A 17,896-nucleotide genomic window follows, 5' to 3' on the forward strand; every position below is an offset into this window, starting at 1 on the left:
ACTAGGTCGCTTGTTTCGCGGTGACTTGTGGGACATGTAGTCCTCGGAGGTCCCGGATGTCATCGGTCGTTGTAGTCCCGCCGGTGACGAACAGCTCGGGTTCGTCGTGTCAGAACATGAAGAAGAAACAAGAGATGACGCCTGATTATTTTCCAAATAATGTAAACTATCATTTTTTTTTTTTAATATTAAAATGACCAAAAACGAAATACAAAAAAAACAACAACTATGTTTGCTCCATATTATTTTTAAATAAATGCATTTCATATTTGGCCTCTTTGAACTGCTGGAAAGGTTTATGAAACATAAAAACAATTTTCCTGATTTACCTATGAATGTTACGTGAATGATGTTTTAGCTTTTATTAGAGACATTGATTTAAAGTAAGTATCCAAGTCTTTCCTGCCAGAGTCCACTGAGTCCTCAACAGGACAATATCATGAGCAATAATCATTTACATTAACATTTATACATCCTGTGAAAAAAAAAAACATTTTCAATACAATGACAAAATGCAATACTAACCCATTTCAGGTGACTTATGTTTACTTAATTTCTTTTTGTTTTTTAACATTTTATTTAGCAATGGTGGTTTTAGTCTCATGATGTAACTTGAGAAATCTATGGCAGGAAATCTCCTTTTGGGATCAATAAAGTTCTATCAACATTTGATGATTGATTTAATTTGTTTCATATATATATACACAGTGAAACGAATGCACATAACACAAGGAATGTATTTTCAATTTAATTTCTTTTAATATAATCTTATTTACATTGTATTTTTTCATAAATGTTTAGTACATAGTAAGTTACAATACTTTTGCATCCATTACACAGTGAACTCAGACCCTGGAAAATGCAGATTGAAAAGACACTGCTTAACAGTCTTCAATCTACAACAGATTCCAACTTTTTATTTTTTTTTCTCCACGTTGCTTGCTCAACATTTAAGTTTTTGATTTCATTCACTTCTATGGAGCATTAATGACAGTAAAGAGACTCATTCATGGTGGTCTTACAAGGATGAGGACTACTTTTCCTAACATTCAGGCTATGGAGTAAAAAGATGGGCAGAGAAACATCAAGGGCCACAAAGAATAAAAAAAGATGGTGAAATGGATGTTGAAACATGTATGAAAGGCTTCTGAGATTGTTTTATACATGTCACGTACAACCGAAGAATTCCTGAAGCTGACTCCTCTTGTCCATCCTCGTGGCTCATTTTGAAAACTTTTTCCAGGTCATGCCCTCAGACCTCTACATACAGCAGCATCAGTAGAGTTCGATTTTAAAATTAGGGCTTGGGAAAGTCATTTTCCCTTTCACTTCAATAAATGTAACATGGCATTTAAAACACCAACACACTAACAGTTTTCATACACTGATGAGAGTATTTCTCCGCAGTGATATGAGTCTTAAAAAATGTAACAAAATTCAATAAAACCCACTTTGTGGATTACTTGAATTGCATTTGAATTGACCCTTCAACTCTGATAGAGGGGGTGATGAAGAGATTAGTGTGGGCTCTTTGTAGAGCAAATAGCAGCTTGGTCAGTAATCACTTAGTAATAAATAATAAAATATCAGAGTGGATCAGAGTGGTCGCTGATACAAACAGAAGAGACAACCAGAGGAGCAGGCTCATTTGATCATTTACAGCGTAACCGAGTGCCATGACTGGCACACACTTACAAACATACGTACGTACGCATGTACTCACACATATAAATTCTCACTGTCTCACACACACACACACACGCACGCACACGCACACACACGTGCGTCCGTACGCAAGCACACATTCTGACACACGACAGTGGTTAAACATGAAGCATGAATACTAGTCAATCGATAAGCTTGTCAGACTGAAAGACAACCAGTCTCTGCCTTTTCTTCTTCTTCTTCTTCTTCTTCTTCACATATCTGATTTCAAAGTCTCTGTTCGCAGGCTCATATGTGATTGGCTGATTCTGTCCGCAGACTTGAGTCAAATTCGCGGTGGTGGTTAGACATTCTGAAGGATGACATCATAGCTTGTTAAAACTGAAGGATAAAAATGCTTCTTCAAAACATTTGAAAAACTTTAAAATACTTTTTTTTTGTTTTTTGTTGCTGTTGTCCCCCCCCTCCTCTCCTTGCTGTGCTTCCTCCTTTAACCCCCGACAGTTCGTTGGTGAAGAGGTGGCAAGAGACGGTGTGTGTGTTCTTTTGATGCTTGGCTGCTCTGTATACTCTGTGTATACTTGATATTCTGTTTGTGTGTGTGCATATATGTAAAATGTCAAATAGTTGTGTGCAAGTACAAGCGCAAGTGTTACTGTGTATGTTGGTTTTGGTTGTGGGCTCATCACTCCACAGCAAAGCCGCAGGTCTCCTCCACAGCCGTCAGCAGTTTCTCGTAAAGTTTCTCGTAAGACTCGTAGGGAGGGATGTCTATCCTGTTGAAACTAGAGATGGACGAGAACAATTAGCTACCCACAATCTGACGTGAATGTAGATATAATAAGAGAAACCTCATCATGTATATGTCCTCACCACGTGTGAGCCTTGGGCAGGTTGTCTGTGTTGGCGTCTATCAAATGGATGGTGAAGAGCCTTGGTCCTGCAGAACCTGTAGAGCCTTACACACATACATTCTAGTCATCACTGCTCTACTCTGGTAAACACATCACTCATCAGTCTTTAAACAACAAGCTCTCATCAAATCTCAAAGTTTACCAGATGATTTAGGTCAGTGGATCTCAACTGGTCAAGCCACAGGACCCATATTTTTCCTCAGGTATTAAATCACGGTCATTTCAATATTTGAGTCACTTAAATTAATTTTGCAAAACCAAATAATAAACCAAAAAAAGTAGAACTGGAAAAAGTAACTATAGGACATCAGTTTTGGTCGTTATTGTCATGACAACACTGGCTGCTCATGGCAACTGCACCAATATGGGAAACGTGTCTTTCAAAATAAAAGTGCAGCAATCTGGAATTTTGTAGACTTCCATATTTCAGTTTGACTTCATTTCTCTCCACACTCACATCTGTGACCCACTCAAAATGGCCACTTTTGGGTCCCAGTTGAGAAACACTGATTACAAATGTAATATAAATAATTACAACTGCTCATTTTAGAAATGAGAGTATTCTAAAATTGTGTTTGCTTCTTGTGTAAGTGAAGAAATGTTGAACCGATGAATTTAGTAACTGATGTGTGTTTAGTAGGTGTGGTGGTCTTTGAACCAGTGCATGACCCACCCTGCAGTGCCTTGAACCCTTGTAGGGGAACCCTGGTGGAGCCTGTGACGAACTGCAGGAGGCGTCCTCTCCTCTCCTCGCTGAAGGCCTCCACGGCCTGCCAGAACCACCGCACCACGTTGCTTTCACTTGTGCAGTGTTTCAAGCGGGTGTTTGTCTTCCAGTCTGCAAGGTCTATCTTTCCTAGTCCACCAATGATCAACTGGAGAGATTTAAAAAGGGGGGGGGGATTCAAGACTTTAAAATGACTAATCCAATAAACTGATGTGCTAAAATGTAAACTTTTTTAGTTTATTATAAATACAGGTTTATATTGCTGACAGACGAGACATGTACCTCAAGTTCTTTATGGTCGAAAGGTTTGAGGAGGTGCTGCGGGATGAGCTCACTGAATCCCTTCTGTAGAGCCAGAAACTGGGCTTCGATTCCACGCATAAATCTCCAGTTCACATAAAGCCTGAAAAACACCAGCAACATGAGCCAAATAAATGTACTGTAATAATAAACTGGCAAAACTGTTCAAGTCATATTTACACCATGTGGGACACACCTTACGTATTCCTTCTTGTTATCCTCAGTGACGGGGATATTGCGGCCGTTAGGTTTGAGTTCGTGTTGTAAGAACTTCCCGAAGGCATTGTGCTCCACGCAGAACGTGTGGTCGAGGACTGAAGTGATGTCGTTCTCTCTACAAACAGAACATTAAAGCAACACTGAAATGAGAAGTCTGCCCATGTATAAGAGGGAGCAGCGCGGTACATAAACTAAGGAGTAGTTTAGGATAAAAAAAAAAAAAAGCTTTCTGTTGAATTGATTTATGCGCAGAAGTCATTTGCTCACAGTATCCAGACGAGGCTCTTGTGCAACTCGGGGTCGGTGGTCTCCAGGTCATTGAGCTGGATGGGTTTGCCTAGCAGTTGTTTGTAGAAGGGCAGCGTGAAGCTCCCGTTGATGTAGTGGCCGTGGAAAACTGCCAGGCCCATGACACGACCCACAAAGTGAAAATATGACAGGTGGTCCTAAAAAAACAGACACGCACGCACGCACGCACGCACGCACGCACACACACACACACACACACACACACACACACACACACACACACACACACACACACACACACACACACACACACACACAGTCAAAGGGATGCCCTTATTGAGCTCAAGCATAAAGTGTGTGTTTCTCGGTGTGTACTCACAGGATTGATGGAGGAGTCGGGGTTTATCTGTAGTGTGTAGATGTTGTCTGTGGAGTACTGGAACAGGCCATAGTAGGGGTTCAACATTTCATGACAAAGCAGGTACAGCCACTCCCTACAGACAAGAACCACATTGTTAACAAGGTTTCAAAAGTCCCCTTGGTACAAACAATCATCTACAGGAAACAAAGAGGAAACACTCGATGCCTTCTTTGTATCCACTCAGGCTGTCTATTTTTCTTTCTTACTGCTCCTAAAGAATTCAGTTGCCAGTTAGCAGTGTTTTTTGTGAGGGAGTAAAAATTTCCAGTTAATTTTAATAATGCGAAGCTGATAACAAAGGAATAGAAACAAAACACAGAGAGTGAGAGTTGAGTCAGAAGAGGGGGCAGCTAATAAGCTGTAGATGCAGTATGAACTTTACATATGTTGAAATATATTTGAATCTAAATGAGAAGAATCCAAAATCCAACATTACTTTTAGCACTTATTAATACAATTTTCATGTTCTCTATCAGCTTTATTTTAGTTTTTGTTAGAGATACAATGTTTCAGTCATAACCTTTTATCAGATCTTGTTATGCCTGATGAAGGTACGTGACTAAAGAGTATTTAGCTCTATTTAATTTGTTGCTGATAAGAGTGTGGAAATGTTTATTTTTTTCCTTTTCATTCCTTCGTCTTCCCAGCAGACAACATAAACGTCGATCATAAAATCAGACAAGAAGGACTCGTGGTATGTGAAAAAGCAACCCGTGATGTTCGCAGAAGTTTTCTGGCAGAAATGGAGAGCACATAACAAATACAGCACAAAGAAGCACAACTGCTCAGAGATGTGAAGAGCAAATCACCTGGCCACGCCCCCGTAATCCAGCCCCTCCTCTCCCCTGAACTTCACCATCAGACGTTTCTTCAGGTCTTTGGGCCTCATCTTCATTATCTGCCGATATGACTCCTGTGAAACACGCACAGGGTTAACACGTACATCAAATGCGTGCACATCATTATGTGCAACTCGTGCTCCATTGTTCCGCCCCGGTTTCACACGTGCACTCACCTCAAAGATCTCCTCTCGGGACACCTCTATGCGACAGTGTCCCGCTTGAGGCTGCTGCAGTGACAGTTCATGGCGGAGCAGCTTCAACTTATGCACCAAGTCTCTCTCGTAGCGCGCTGCCACATCTCCGTCTCCTCCTCCGCCGCCGCTCACTCCCCCACCTCCCCCCTCCTCGCCCCCCACGTCCATCTGGGGGGCCTGGGAGGATTCCTTCGCTTGGGATTGCTGGCTGGAGGTGGGAAGGAGGAGAGGAAGAGTACCAAGAAGAGAATCCATTAATCAGGATCAGCTTTATTGGCCAGGTGTCTTCACACATACAAGGAATTTGACTCCAATTGTAACTTGCTCTTAATGTACATGCACAAAAACAGACATAAATAAACATATATAGAGCAAAAGGATGATATATATAGCTGAACAGAGAGGGGGAAGAGCAGGCGGGATTACACACACTGTGAATTCACCCAGAGCAGTTAAATCTACCATAAACCCACATTTCTGTAAATCACACGATTCAGCACTATTAACAGATCTGATGAGTGTTAGTGGGTCACGGATCCAGCCGGAGTTCAGCATTACAGCAGTGACATATTAGATTAACCACAGATTAGTCTTGGAACCATTTATGTTCCAACCATTTATGTGTCTGCCACCCAGGTGTAGACTGAGCATGCTATTGAGGATGATTGAACGTATTTCAAGAGCGCGTGCATGCATGTACCTGATAATGGTGTGTAGGCGCGGGTCTGTGAACTGTGTGGTTCGGTTGTTGTGGTCCACAAAGTAGATCCGGCCAGACACGGTGCTTCGGACCTCCCAGCCCACTGGTAGCGGACCGAGTTCCTCGCAGCTCACACTGGCCAGGTCCCTGCACCGGTGACAAGTCATCACACTGAGACGACTGTGCTCTCAATCAGCACCCTCCAACTGCTCTGAGCCTACATACTGTATTTTCTTACATTATTATATTAAGTCCTTGTACTGACCTAAACTCAGACTCTGGGGCCCCAGGAAATAACCTGAGATTTTCTCTTAATCTGTCGGCATAATTATTCAGAAGAAATTAAGAGCAACACAGATTTTCACTCTCTGAAGACAGCAGAAGGAGTGTTTTGTCATCAGGGAACAGTGTTTGATTATCTTGCTTGTCTGCCTATTAGTAGTGCATGAGGTGATGCTAAAATGGAATAAGGGCCTATTTTTATACATTTTCTTTTTTTAATTTCTCAACTTTAATACTCACTCGTAAACACAGAAAAATCTTTTAAATAACATAACATTATTAAGCTTCAACATATTTGACCTATGTGAGGTTATATTCTTCTGTTTTAACTCCTCCTGCTGCTGAAATGATCGTTTCTTGATGGGATTCCACCTGTTTTCAGGTTATGTTTGGAGCAGCCCAAAGTGAAGTGGGGTGCGATCATACCGTGGTATCCGAGGGTCGTGCCAGGTGCTGACACCTGTCTGTGTGTGAAGGAAGTACACCTGGCCCTGCACCGTTGTTCGCTGCTCTGTTTCAAAAAGACGAGAAAGATAGTACATGATGTCAAAATGTGACACGAGGTTTAGATCGGCTAAATATCAGGTGTAACGACAACATTTGACTGACCGTATCCCTCTGGCAGGTCAGGCGGTTGGTGCCCATGAGGTCGGTTCTGAGGGGTGTGGCCGTGACCTCTGGAGTCTTGCCCTCTGATTCGCTGCGTCTGAAGACGGTTCTCCTGACTGGGTGAGTCGAGCCGGCAGTTCCCGCCCCCCGCTGCACCGGTGGTGTCCGAGTAGGGAAGCGGCTCTTCACTGAAACATCCCTCAAACACCGGCCTACACACACGCAAAAAAAAAAAACCACAACTGAAGTCCTACTCTCTCATGTTTTAGTGGAATCACATGGTAGGTCAGATGATTATGACTAAACTGATCCCGCAACACAACAGTCCAACATCCCATGGCAACCCGACGGAACAAACAAGAGCTTAGACAGTGGCCTGAGACTGCATTTAAAAGTTGATGTATGACTTTGGCTGGTGAAACATCTTATGACACACTCACCCATCATTTTCCAACAGTCCTCTACAGTCCACTACAGGGCCTCCGCTGCCAATGCGGTCTCGCGTCTGTAAGCTTACTGTAAATGAGCAGGAGGCAGAGGTCAGAGGGTTGACCGGTTGACAGGGCAGGAGGGCAGAATATGTACACAGGGAAAGAAAAGCCACACAGGGAGAGTGACAATGTGAGTAATTTGTGCAGATAATCTATCAGTGGCCAACATTACCTACAATCTGCCCCCGCACTGCATCACTGTCAGAAGGATTCAGCTTACATAGATCTAAACGCTGGTCTGGAAGAGGAAGTAAACACGTGTTTTACTTGACACAACTGTAAATAAATGGTGTATCACAGTGGAAATGTGTACATTTTAAATCAGAAGGCTAAACACACACACACACACACAAAAGACAGACTTACATCCTGTGTCTTTTAGCCTGCTGATGGCATTGGAAAGCAGTCGTATGCAGCCCAGAAAACCTGCCCCCTGTCGTTTATGGATCTTCTTGTGGTTCCATATACTGATGGTGATGGAGTCTGTCTTTCCGATGTAGCTGAAAGAGAGACAAATCATCAGATTGCAGTCTCTACTTCTGGTTATTAAATGCTGTCTGGAATCAAGGAGGGCGATCTGAATGTCCAAGGAAACATTTAATGTCTTGCCACGCTCATAGTAAAATAACTGTTTTGTAGATGGAGATAACAAATAAGATATATACATTTTGTTAAATACACTGTTACATTTACATAAAACTAAAATGGCCCTTTCCTGTAGATTAAGCATTAACTAGATGAGTATTTGTGATGGTTGTGGAGGAGACTCACAGGTCATAGTGCTGATTCCATTTGGGGTCCAGTGTGCTCTTGACTGTGTCTGTAGAGTGGCATTGACCTGATCCGTCCACCACAACCTTGGCAAATGGATCTGGAAGGCCTGCATGTGCACAATTCTAATTAAGAGTTTGCTTCCAGTCAAGAAAATCACAAAAAAAGATCATATTTAAGTCTCAGAAATGTTCAAACTGGCCCGAGTCCTGCTCATTACATGGTGTCCACAACAAAATCCATTTACTTTAGATATTAAGCAGAATGTTTCTTCTTATCTGTACCTTTACGGAAGTTTGAAAACCAATAAAGGTTTATTCTATTTGTTATTAACAGTACAGGAAGTTCATCATTTAATCTCCGAATGGCTGCACTGCAGGAATTGAAGACTCTAATCCTGGATGTCTTTGACAAATTCCAAACAAAAATCAAATTGGGCATGTTCGGAGAAGCTTTGTACCTTTGAACAAACCTCTGATTGTGGGACACAGTCAGACGTTTTACGGTATTACGACGTTATCACAGGTCGACAGTTATCCCTCACCACAACAAATGAGCAACACCAACGCCACTCTGTTTACAGCGTAGCCTCTGACTGACTCACTGAAACACATTACCTCATTGTGTATACCGATCATTATAACGCAAGAATTATCCACGTGAAAAGATCACAATCAAAGTACTTACGAAAGAAGTCTTTCTTTGCGAGGTTCTTGGCACATAATACTGCAAAAGAAAAAAATGAATTATCAACAAAATGCCACACACACACACAAATATGTAACTGATCTCAGTGGGTAGGTTCAACAATGGATGCTGGTGTGTAGAAAAAAAAAAAACATCTGAAGAGGAAGAAAGATGGTTAGGATAATATATGAATGCCAGAGGATGGTAATGAGCAGGAAAACTTATGCGACATGCAGGCAGAACGAGAAGTAAAGTATAGGCTAGTGTAAGAATCACACACGCGCGCGCACACGCGCACACACACACACACACACACACACACACACACACACACACACACACACACACACACACACACACACACACACACACACACACACACACACACACACACACACAGTAAGAGTGGCAGAATGCCTTCCCTGCCACATCATCTTTGTGGATTCAGAGAGCAAATCTCAGAATGACCAAGACTTTTGAGTGAGTGCATAATGTTTACATTTTCTTGTTATTTGTTTTTGCTGGACAGCTGGCACCTGCTGTAATATTAAAGACATAAACAAACAAACAAACAAACAACCCAAAGCTGATTTTTAGAAACACGCTCGCTCTCGGTTACAAGGCAGTGTGGGTACTGAACAAAAACAAGCTGCATGTTTGTGTTCATGGATGATGTAATGCACTTAAAAAATAACTGCAACATACCGTAAGGTGTAATTAACATGAACAACATTATTTTTCATATATTTGAGCTTCACACTGTTGATCCAATAAAAGTAACCAACCCTAACCCTAAATACAACGTATACAAATTATTATTATTAATAGTGGGGTAACAGATCCATTTTCAGGATGAAGACTGCAGGTATTGTCTCGACTCAGGGGAGCAAAGTGCTTTAAAGCTGGTCCTAATTGATTGGCTACACCCCCTAAAACCATCCTTTGAGGTCCAATTAAAGTCTAGCCCATAGTCTTGGCCCAGACAGCAATCTAGGAAGTTAGTCAGGCAGCCGGTGGTTTGGGATGTGGTGACTGCGGTGGCGTGGATGTGTCTGGTGTAGCCTGCTCCATTTCCTGTGATTAACCCATGGAGAATCACTGCAGGATATCCTTCCCTCTTCCCTGTCAACCCCTTCCATCCGTCCTCCTTCTGACTCACACATTCCACACTGAGACATCATCTTTTCTACAGACACAATGAAAGAAACACAGCATGAGAAGCAGAGAGTCAAGTTTCTAATCTATGCCTCCTCATTCAGACACGCGGTAGACGAAGACTCTGTCCGTCTCTGTCTCCGTCCCTGCTGAGCTATCCACCCTCTTTCCAGAAACAGAAGACACTTCTGATTTCACCCCCCCATCAGTTTTATTTCTCTTCTTTTTTTCTTCTACCTCTTGTGTGGCACTGAATGTGTGACAGGCCCTTTCGCAGCATCTCGGGAAATTCCTCACTCTGCCAAGGTCATGGCATGCTAAAGACACATGCAACAACGACTCAGCTGGTTCTCAACTTTCCCACTGCCATGTCCTTTATTTTGGCAATTATGGTCTCTTTTTTTTTTTTTTTTTTTTTTTAAACCTGAGAGCTGGAGAGAGGCAGCAGGAGGGGGAGAATCCTATTCATCCAGTCTTGAGGGAACAAGGAGAAACAGTTTGAGGGAGATGATGAAAAACGGAGCTACTTCTGAACCAGGCTATGCGCTCCTCTAGGAATTTGAAGTCACATCATGTTTGCAGCACAATCAAACATCTCACAGGTTTTGTTTTTTTTAGCGGTTTGTAAGTTTAATCCACTCTTGCACTTTAGCCAAGGAGAACACTTGATATTGTTCAGACTGACTGGAACCATGCAAATGTAGAGGCTCTTTAAAACTTCTTAGATCACAGACAATGGTCAAGTGCTTTGGTGATGATGTCGAGGCGATGTGATCTATTTCTACTCTAATAAAAAAAAAAGGATAAATGCTGACTGAGCTATACTTTCAGCAGACGAGCAGACGTAGAATGACCCACGTGAGCTGACGTCGTTGTCATTTCCTGTGTGACCTTCACCAAACACACACACAGGATGATGAAGGGGTTTCTATGCTCACTAGTAAACAAACGCAAAAAGTAGGTTTTAAGCCAATTGTGAACAAAAAATTGAATTAATTTGTTCTGCCTCATCAATGTGCTTTTTATGAACAATTGTGTCACATTGTCAATCACATTCATCCATATTTCTACATTTATTTTCTGTGCTACTGAGTGAATGTGTTTCTGCAAATAGTGGAAGCTCAGTACGAGAGAGGATTAGAAGTGCTTAGGCTGCTTCCTAAGTAAGCATGATTCCCCTCTCTATCTCTCACACACACACACACTTAAGCTGCCTTTTGTGCCCTTTCCCTTTTATTATTCTTTTGCTCTTTTTTTTTAAGGTTGGTTCTTCTTTCACGTCTCTGCCTTCTTTCCCTCCCTCTCGTGAGTACCCTAAGTCACCTGTTGTCCTGTCGCCGCCCCGTATCGATGCTTAGGTAAGTCAGTGTTCAGTCTGACTACCTGGCACACAAACCTGAGCATCACGTGTTGCTTCCTTGGGCAAATTAACATTATCCTGCCCAATCACTGGTTCTTCCATTCATGGCGTTTTTCACAATAAACTCCATTCATTTACAAACAAAAACACACTTGTCTTTACCGTTTGACCCATTTATTTCCTGCATTTTGCCTTTGATTTATCACGTCCCTGCATTCAATCCTTACATTCACAATCTTAACATTTATAACGATAATAAGATAGTATAGATATATATAGTGCAAGTACCGAATGTTTGGTGGCAACATCAACATATTGCTACAAATGTCTGCTCAAAACAGCTGAACAACAAATATTCCCAAACAATAAAGTATAAAATAAACAGAATTATGACTTAAAGTGAACAATACCATGTTAAATAATAAACTAGACAGAAAGACACAACAATCAGGTCTTGTCTAGCTAAAAGATGTCTACATAAACACAACCCGGTCTCTGAAATCTGACCCGGTGTCAATCTCGCCCGCGTCCCTGCCACAGACACACAGGCCTTTCTGATGTAGGCCAAACAACCACTCTCTCTGACAGACTAAACAGAGCTGGCCAGCCAGGCAGCATTGCACTCCCATTGGCTCATCACACATTCCTCACCCAATTAGAATTCCACTCATACCTGTGGGGGCGGGGCACAGTCAGGGGCAAATAATGAGTGACTGGTTTACACACAGGCTTTCTCTGCTTTCATTCATCTCAACTCATCTGAAGCACAACTTTGTGATAACGTACTTGTTGATTTTTATTTTTTACCGGAGTTCTTATATTGGCCGTACAACCACGGGACCGTGATTATAGTAGCATTAATGGTTATCATAATTCGTCTAACAAAGGCTGTAACTCGCAATTATTTTAATTTTTGAGTACATCTATCAATCATTTTATGATTAACTGGTCTACAAAATGTCAGCAAATAATGGAAACTACAATGATATCAAACAGGGAAAAAACAATTTACATCTGAAGCAGGAATCAGTATTTTTTTTCTATTTTAAGACATGACAATTACTTTTTCAAGCTATTATGATTATACAATTATCATTATGAATTGGTTGACCTTATACAAGCTGTATTTGTAACGAGTAAAACTTCCTTTTCTGTTACGATCCCTGACTTCTCTTTTAAAGTTTGTCCACTGGTGCTTCCATCATCGTTGTTTATTACTTAAACAACAAAGGAGGTTGTTGTACTGCTCTATTAATGTATCTAAATGAGACATCATCTGGCACTGGCCAGCCCCGAATAAACACAAACTAAAATGTGAAAATGGAAGAATAAGATCTGTGAGTTGAGCTTTTATCAAAATTGATTCTGACTTTTTGCTCTTTATATCCAGTTGCAAAAGAAGAGTGAGAGAAAAATAAAACAGCACATTTTGGCCATTTTTAGACACCACTTTGCTTCATTTGGTGTTTAGGGCAGCACTTTTTCTTAAAAAAAACATCCATCACAATCATCCACTCGCTGTGTCCTCCAGCACTGATCCATACAAACCACACAAAGAAATATTTAGTCTGCCAGGAAGCACATTTTGGGGGTGTGCTTGCTCATTTTGAATCAGCAGAGAGGGGACAAGGCGTCTTGCCCAGCGGCACAGAGGGGTCATTTCCATTTGAATAGGAGCCCCTGGAAGTCCAATGGGGCGACGTGAGCTACAGTAAAACCATTGTCCCAGCTGTGTCCGTGAGAGAGACAGACAGAGAGACAGACACACTTGCTCGGAGACTCTGACAGATGAACCCATGAACATATTTCAGTTCAGCCGACTACGTGATCCCTTAAGTGCAAACGTGTCAAACTTCTCAGGCCAGGGGATAAGTTCATCGAGTCAGACGTCTGTCTGTCTGTCTGTCTGTCTGCAGCGGACACAAGCAGCGACACGCTAATCGATGCTCGTCGGTGTGATCGATGCTCGTCGGTGTGATCGATGCTCGTCGGTGTGATCGAGGCTCGTCGGTGTGATCGAGGCTCGTCGGTGTGATCGAGGCTACCGCGTCAAATCCGGCGGATCGATGCTCAGACAGGCGCGTGGTCGACATTTGCTTCCTTCCTCGGTTCAGGTCTTCGTCGCATTCACTTTGAGGCGATGGGTTCGGCCGGTGGTCAGACCCCCCCCCCTCCTCTCCTCCTCTTCCTCCACCCCCCCCCCCCAAAAAAAAATGGGTGTAGCTAGCAAGCGCTAGCGGTCAACATTAACTACAATGTTCCTAGAAGCTAACGCTAGCCGGCTAATACGTGAGTGTTAATCAGTTGGTAAAGTTCCTGAACGCGTTTTTAAAGCGTCGGTGTTTCCAATGACCCCGAAAACAGTCGCTCGTCTCGGCTGTAAAAAAAAACAACAACCAACCCCCCCCCCCCCACCACCACAGGACAGCGGGACTGCTTCTTCACTGTCCTCGTCGGTTCATTTTGGTTAGCATCTCAGCTAACAGGCTAGCACTTGGTGCTTCTTGTTTGCCACACACCAAAAAAACCAAAAAAAACCGGATGTTTGGTCCAACAGCAGAGACAAGAGACAAGAGTCCCTCGGAGACACTCCGGGATGTCTCGTTCAAGGTTTGCTGGTATCAACACGTTACACTAGCGGTTTGCAGAGACTCGCATTTCGCCTCCCGGTTGAAACATGCACCGTAAAGCGCTTTCTGTCGGTCCCGTTTATTTGTTTATTTATTTATTATTATTATTATTATTGTTGTTACCTGTCAGTCGGATCTTGATGCTCGACCCGTTCCTCCGACTCCCAGGGTTCGACATCACTCCGGAGAGAGAGAGAGAGAGAGGAGGAAAAAAAAAAAACACACACAAAAAAAAAAAAACACACGAGCACACACAAAACTTCCCGTTGGGAGTCGCTACCGAAATCACAGTTTCACCAAATAATGGGACTGCGACTAACTTAAGTTGAAAAACATGCGGTTTGTTTGTGTGTTTTCTTCACCGGTAAAAATGGATTATTTCACCGCAAAGTCCTGCGCTCCTTCGAAATCCAACAACACGGGAGAACATTTTCGGGCAGGCTCAAGCACGTACTGACGTCATGTTCTCAACGGGTGAAACGTGACGTGCTCGCTCCGGGAAGCGTGGGCGTGCCCGCGAGGCTCCGCTTCCTCCAATGAAATCTTCAGACACTCTTTGTTTTGCTTCTTTTTTTTTTTGCTTTTGCTTTTGCTTCTATAATGAATTTACATTTTTGAGGTTTTATAAACAACGATTTTTTTATTTATTTATTTATTTTTTTTTTTTAAATAACTGGACATTTACCAACTACTTAAACTGGGAATTTCTCCTTTCATGCAGTCTACTAATAACAGCTTTAAAAGTAGTTTATATTTACAATATATAGTTATATATTTAAAAATATATATAAATATTTAATATCTTTAAATATTATAATAATATTATATATATTATTATAATATTATATATAATTAAATATATATATAAATATATATTTAAAAATATAAAAAGATAAATATTTACAATATAATTTTTTTATGGTTATTCTCTCATCCAACATTATATCCAACAATCCAATTTCATGTGTGTAGCTTCTCATCAGTAATTGCTTTTTTCACAAGAGCTTGTTGTTTTTCATTGTCGCCTACATTAACCCTCCCACAACTCAGCTTTACATTTGTTATTTGTATTGAGAGTTTTCCATTATATAACTGCTCAAGGCCAATAGTCAATAGTAGTTGAAGTAAAATAGATGGATTCCCTCAGTAAAAAAAACCCCAAAAGATCTCATTGTTCCCCGACAGCATCGGAGTAAGCACTTGAAATACTCACCTTTTTTTTAAGCTTTGATGCGTCATCAATATTAAAATTGAACCAATACAGCAATGCTTTTTGCAAAATGAACAATCTTTCATTAATGTATTCTGTCTGTGGAAACCTCCAACACACTGCCTTTATAATCCGTTCTCAAGAGGGAAGGAACTCACAAGCTGTGAGTGTCTTCCAGCAGGTTTGGCATCAAAACAGAGAAAAAAAATAACACCACAAAAACATTAGAAGATAAATGTGATTTGAATTGCCTTATAGATTAAAAAGAGTTGTGTTTGGCAGTGTTAGTATTTGAATTAAACCGGGGCACATGTCGAAAAATCCAGGCAGGTCACAGGTTCCTCAAAGGGGCATCACAGAAAGACAGACAACCATTCACGCTCACATTCACACCTACAGCCCATTTGAAATAGGCAGTTAATTTAAAATGCATATTTTAAGACTGTGGGGGAAGGCTGGAGCACCCGGTGACAACACACTCAGGGACAGAAAGAACATGCAAACTCCACAAAGAGAGGCCTTAATCCACCAGCAGGTTTGAATCTAGAACCTACTTCCTGTGTGGCAACAGTGCTAACCACTGTGCCGCCCCCTCTCGGTGCCATCTGTACACATTTTTTTTGGCAATCCAAACAGTAGCTTTCAGAGACGTGCTTCTTGCATGGCTAAAAAGGATAACCTCTTCCACCCTGGTGGTCGCTGAGCCCAGACCAGGTGTCTGTCATTAAAATGCAGGGTTGCTCAGGGTGTCACACTCAACAGAGAGGCTGCCTCATACTGCTAGGATTAAAATGGATGTAGCATTGTTGTGCTTCATTTCTGTAGCACCAAATTTATTAGTTGTAGTTGAGATTTTTTTTTTAAAACAGCTTCAACTGCAGTATTTACTGACTCATCCTTTTATTTGAGAATTTTGTAGAAGCAGAGGTAAAATTTTTTTTTACATTTTTCTGATTTCACTTTGACTGATTGTATTTCAAAGGTCTCCCAGATGTCTCTGATCCATAGAGATCAAGGTTGTTCAAATTTGTGGAGCAGTTCCTGACTATAATTGGATATTTTTGCAGGGGGAAATTTCTAAATAAATTGAAAGACAGTTGAGAGTGAGCCTCAACAGCTGCTATGTCTCCGATGTTGGAGTTTGTGCACAGCTAAGATTTTAGTCAGAGTAAAATTTTGATTATCACCCAAGAATTCAGACATTTTATCAAATCAAATGGATGAGTTACTTTATCTAAAGTTATCTGATATGCTTTAAAAATGTTTATCAGGTATGTAACATGTATTGTAAGCAAAAATAGCGGCGAAATAGTGGAGGGAAAGCTGGTGATCAGGGATTATGAGTTGTGGGGTTTGATTCTTTAGCAGCAGCGAGTTAGCCGCACGGCTGCAGTATTAGCTGAAGGAACAATGGACCCTCTCACCAGCCTGTTTATATGACATAGTAAATCCACATAAGCAATGAAACGGCTCACACACACACTTTGTCTCCACAAGCATGTGCAGTTTCAACATTTTATCAATATTTCTGTCCGTTGATCTGTCTGAGTCTGACCACACCCTCCTGAATGCAGACAGACAGACAGACAGACAGACAGACAGACACACACACACACACACACACACACACACACACACACACACACACACACACACACACACACACACACACACACACACACACACACACACACACACACACACACACTCTCTCTCTCTCTCTCCTTATTTCACACATGCAGACATACATAGCCTTATAATTGCACAGGTGGAAATAATGATTTTGACATGTCAAAATCGTTGCTCCTCTTCTTATATGCATTGATGTTTTTGTTTCAGCTCGACCCTCTTCTTAACATGTCTTCCCCACTTTCCCGCTGCCTCTCAACGTCTAATTACCAGTCGGGTTTCTATGTATTTATATGTTTAACTGTGTCAACACTCCACAGGTGGTTGTAGTAGCGCCAGACACACACGTGCACACAAACTCTCACACAGAAATTAGTCTGTCCCTTGAAAACCATCATGTACAGCTGTTAGTGTGATTATGTGATTATGTGTGTGTGCGGCTTTTATTCAATTGGTCTCAGGGGCTTCAACAGCCCCCGAGACCAACCGAGTGTGTTCACAACTATAATTCCAATCATAGAGGTCGACTTAGAAATACCTCAGACACACACACACACACACACACACACACACACACACGGTTAATGAATATGAAGTCATTCTTTACAAAGAACAGTTGGTTAATCCTACTGGTGGTCAAATGTGCAATACAAATAAAAGATTGAGACAGATGAAAACAAGAGCAAAGAAGAAATTATCTTACGAGAGGAGTAAGTGACAATAAAAGAGAGTAAACACACAATAGAAAATGTTTGCTTCTCAGAATCTGTCATATCAAGAAATTTACAAAAAAAAAAGGCACATATAGAAGTAATTTCAAACTCTAAAAATCATGTTTTAG

General features: G+C 41.5%; 1 protein-coding gene across 3 annotated transcripts; it reads right to left on the bottom strand.

Annotated features, from left to right (window-relative positions):
* Window positions 1-735: 735 nt before the first annotated feature.
* smurf1 (SMAD specific E3 ubiquitin protein ligase 1) lies at window positions 736-14,662 on the bottom strand. Of its 3 annotated transcripts, XM_069701387.1 has the most exons (19): window positions 14,340-14,662; window positions 9,072-9,110; window positions 8,385-8,493; window positions 7,980-8,113; window positions 7,786-7,851; window positions 7,563-7,638; window positions 7,123-7,334; window positions 6,940-7,024; window positions 6,232-6,378; window positions 5,511-5,739; window positions 5,305-5,408; window positions 4,454-4,568; window positions 4,093-4,271; window positions 3,803-3,940; window positions 3,589-3,709; window positions 3,253-3,454; window positions 2,539-2,623; window positions 2,322-2,450; window positions 736-2,017 (listed from the first exon to the last, which is right to left on the bottom strand). In XM_069701387.1, exons 1-18 carry the CDS (start codon window positions 14,392-14,394, stop codon window positions 2,351-2,353), a joined length of 2,196 nt encoding a protein of 731 aa, XP_069557488.1. In that variant the 5' UTR covers window positions 14,395-14,662; the 3' UTR covers window positions 736-2,017; window positions 2,322-2,350. The 3 variants fall into 3 exon arrangements, with proteins under 3 accessions (XP_069557488.1, XP_069557489.1, XP_069557487.1); XM_069701388.1 differs by having other exon boundaries at window positions 736-2,450; window positions 2,539-2,614; XM_069701386.1 differs by having other exon boundaries at window positions 736-2,450.
* Window positions 14,663-17,896: the final 3,234 nt, after the last annotated feature.

The sequence above is a fragment of the Brachyistius frenatus genome, unplaced genomic scaffold, assembly GCF_029030835.1.
Source record: "Brachyistius frenatus isolate BFR_SWC_R1_liver_20210118 unplaced genomic scaffold, ASM2903083v1 Contig_36, whole genome shotgun sequence".
Classification (NCBI taxonomy): Eukaryota; Metazoa; Chordata; class Actinopteri; family Embiotocidae; genus Brachyistius; species Brachyistius frenatus.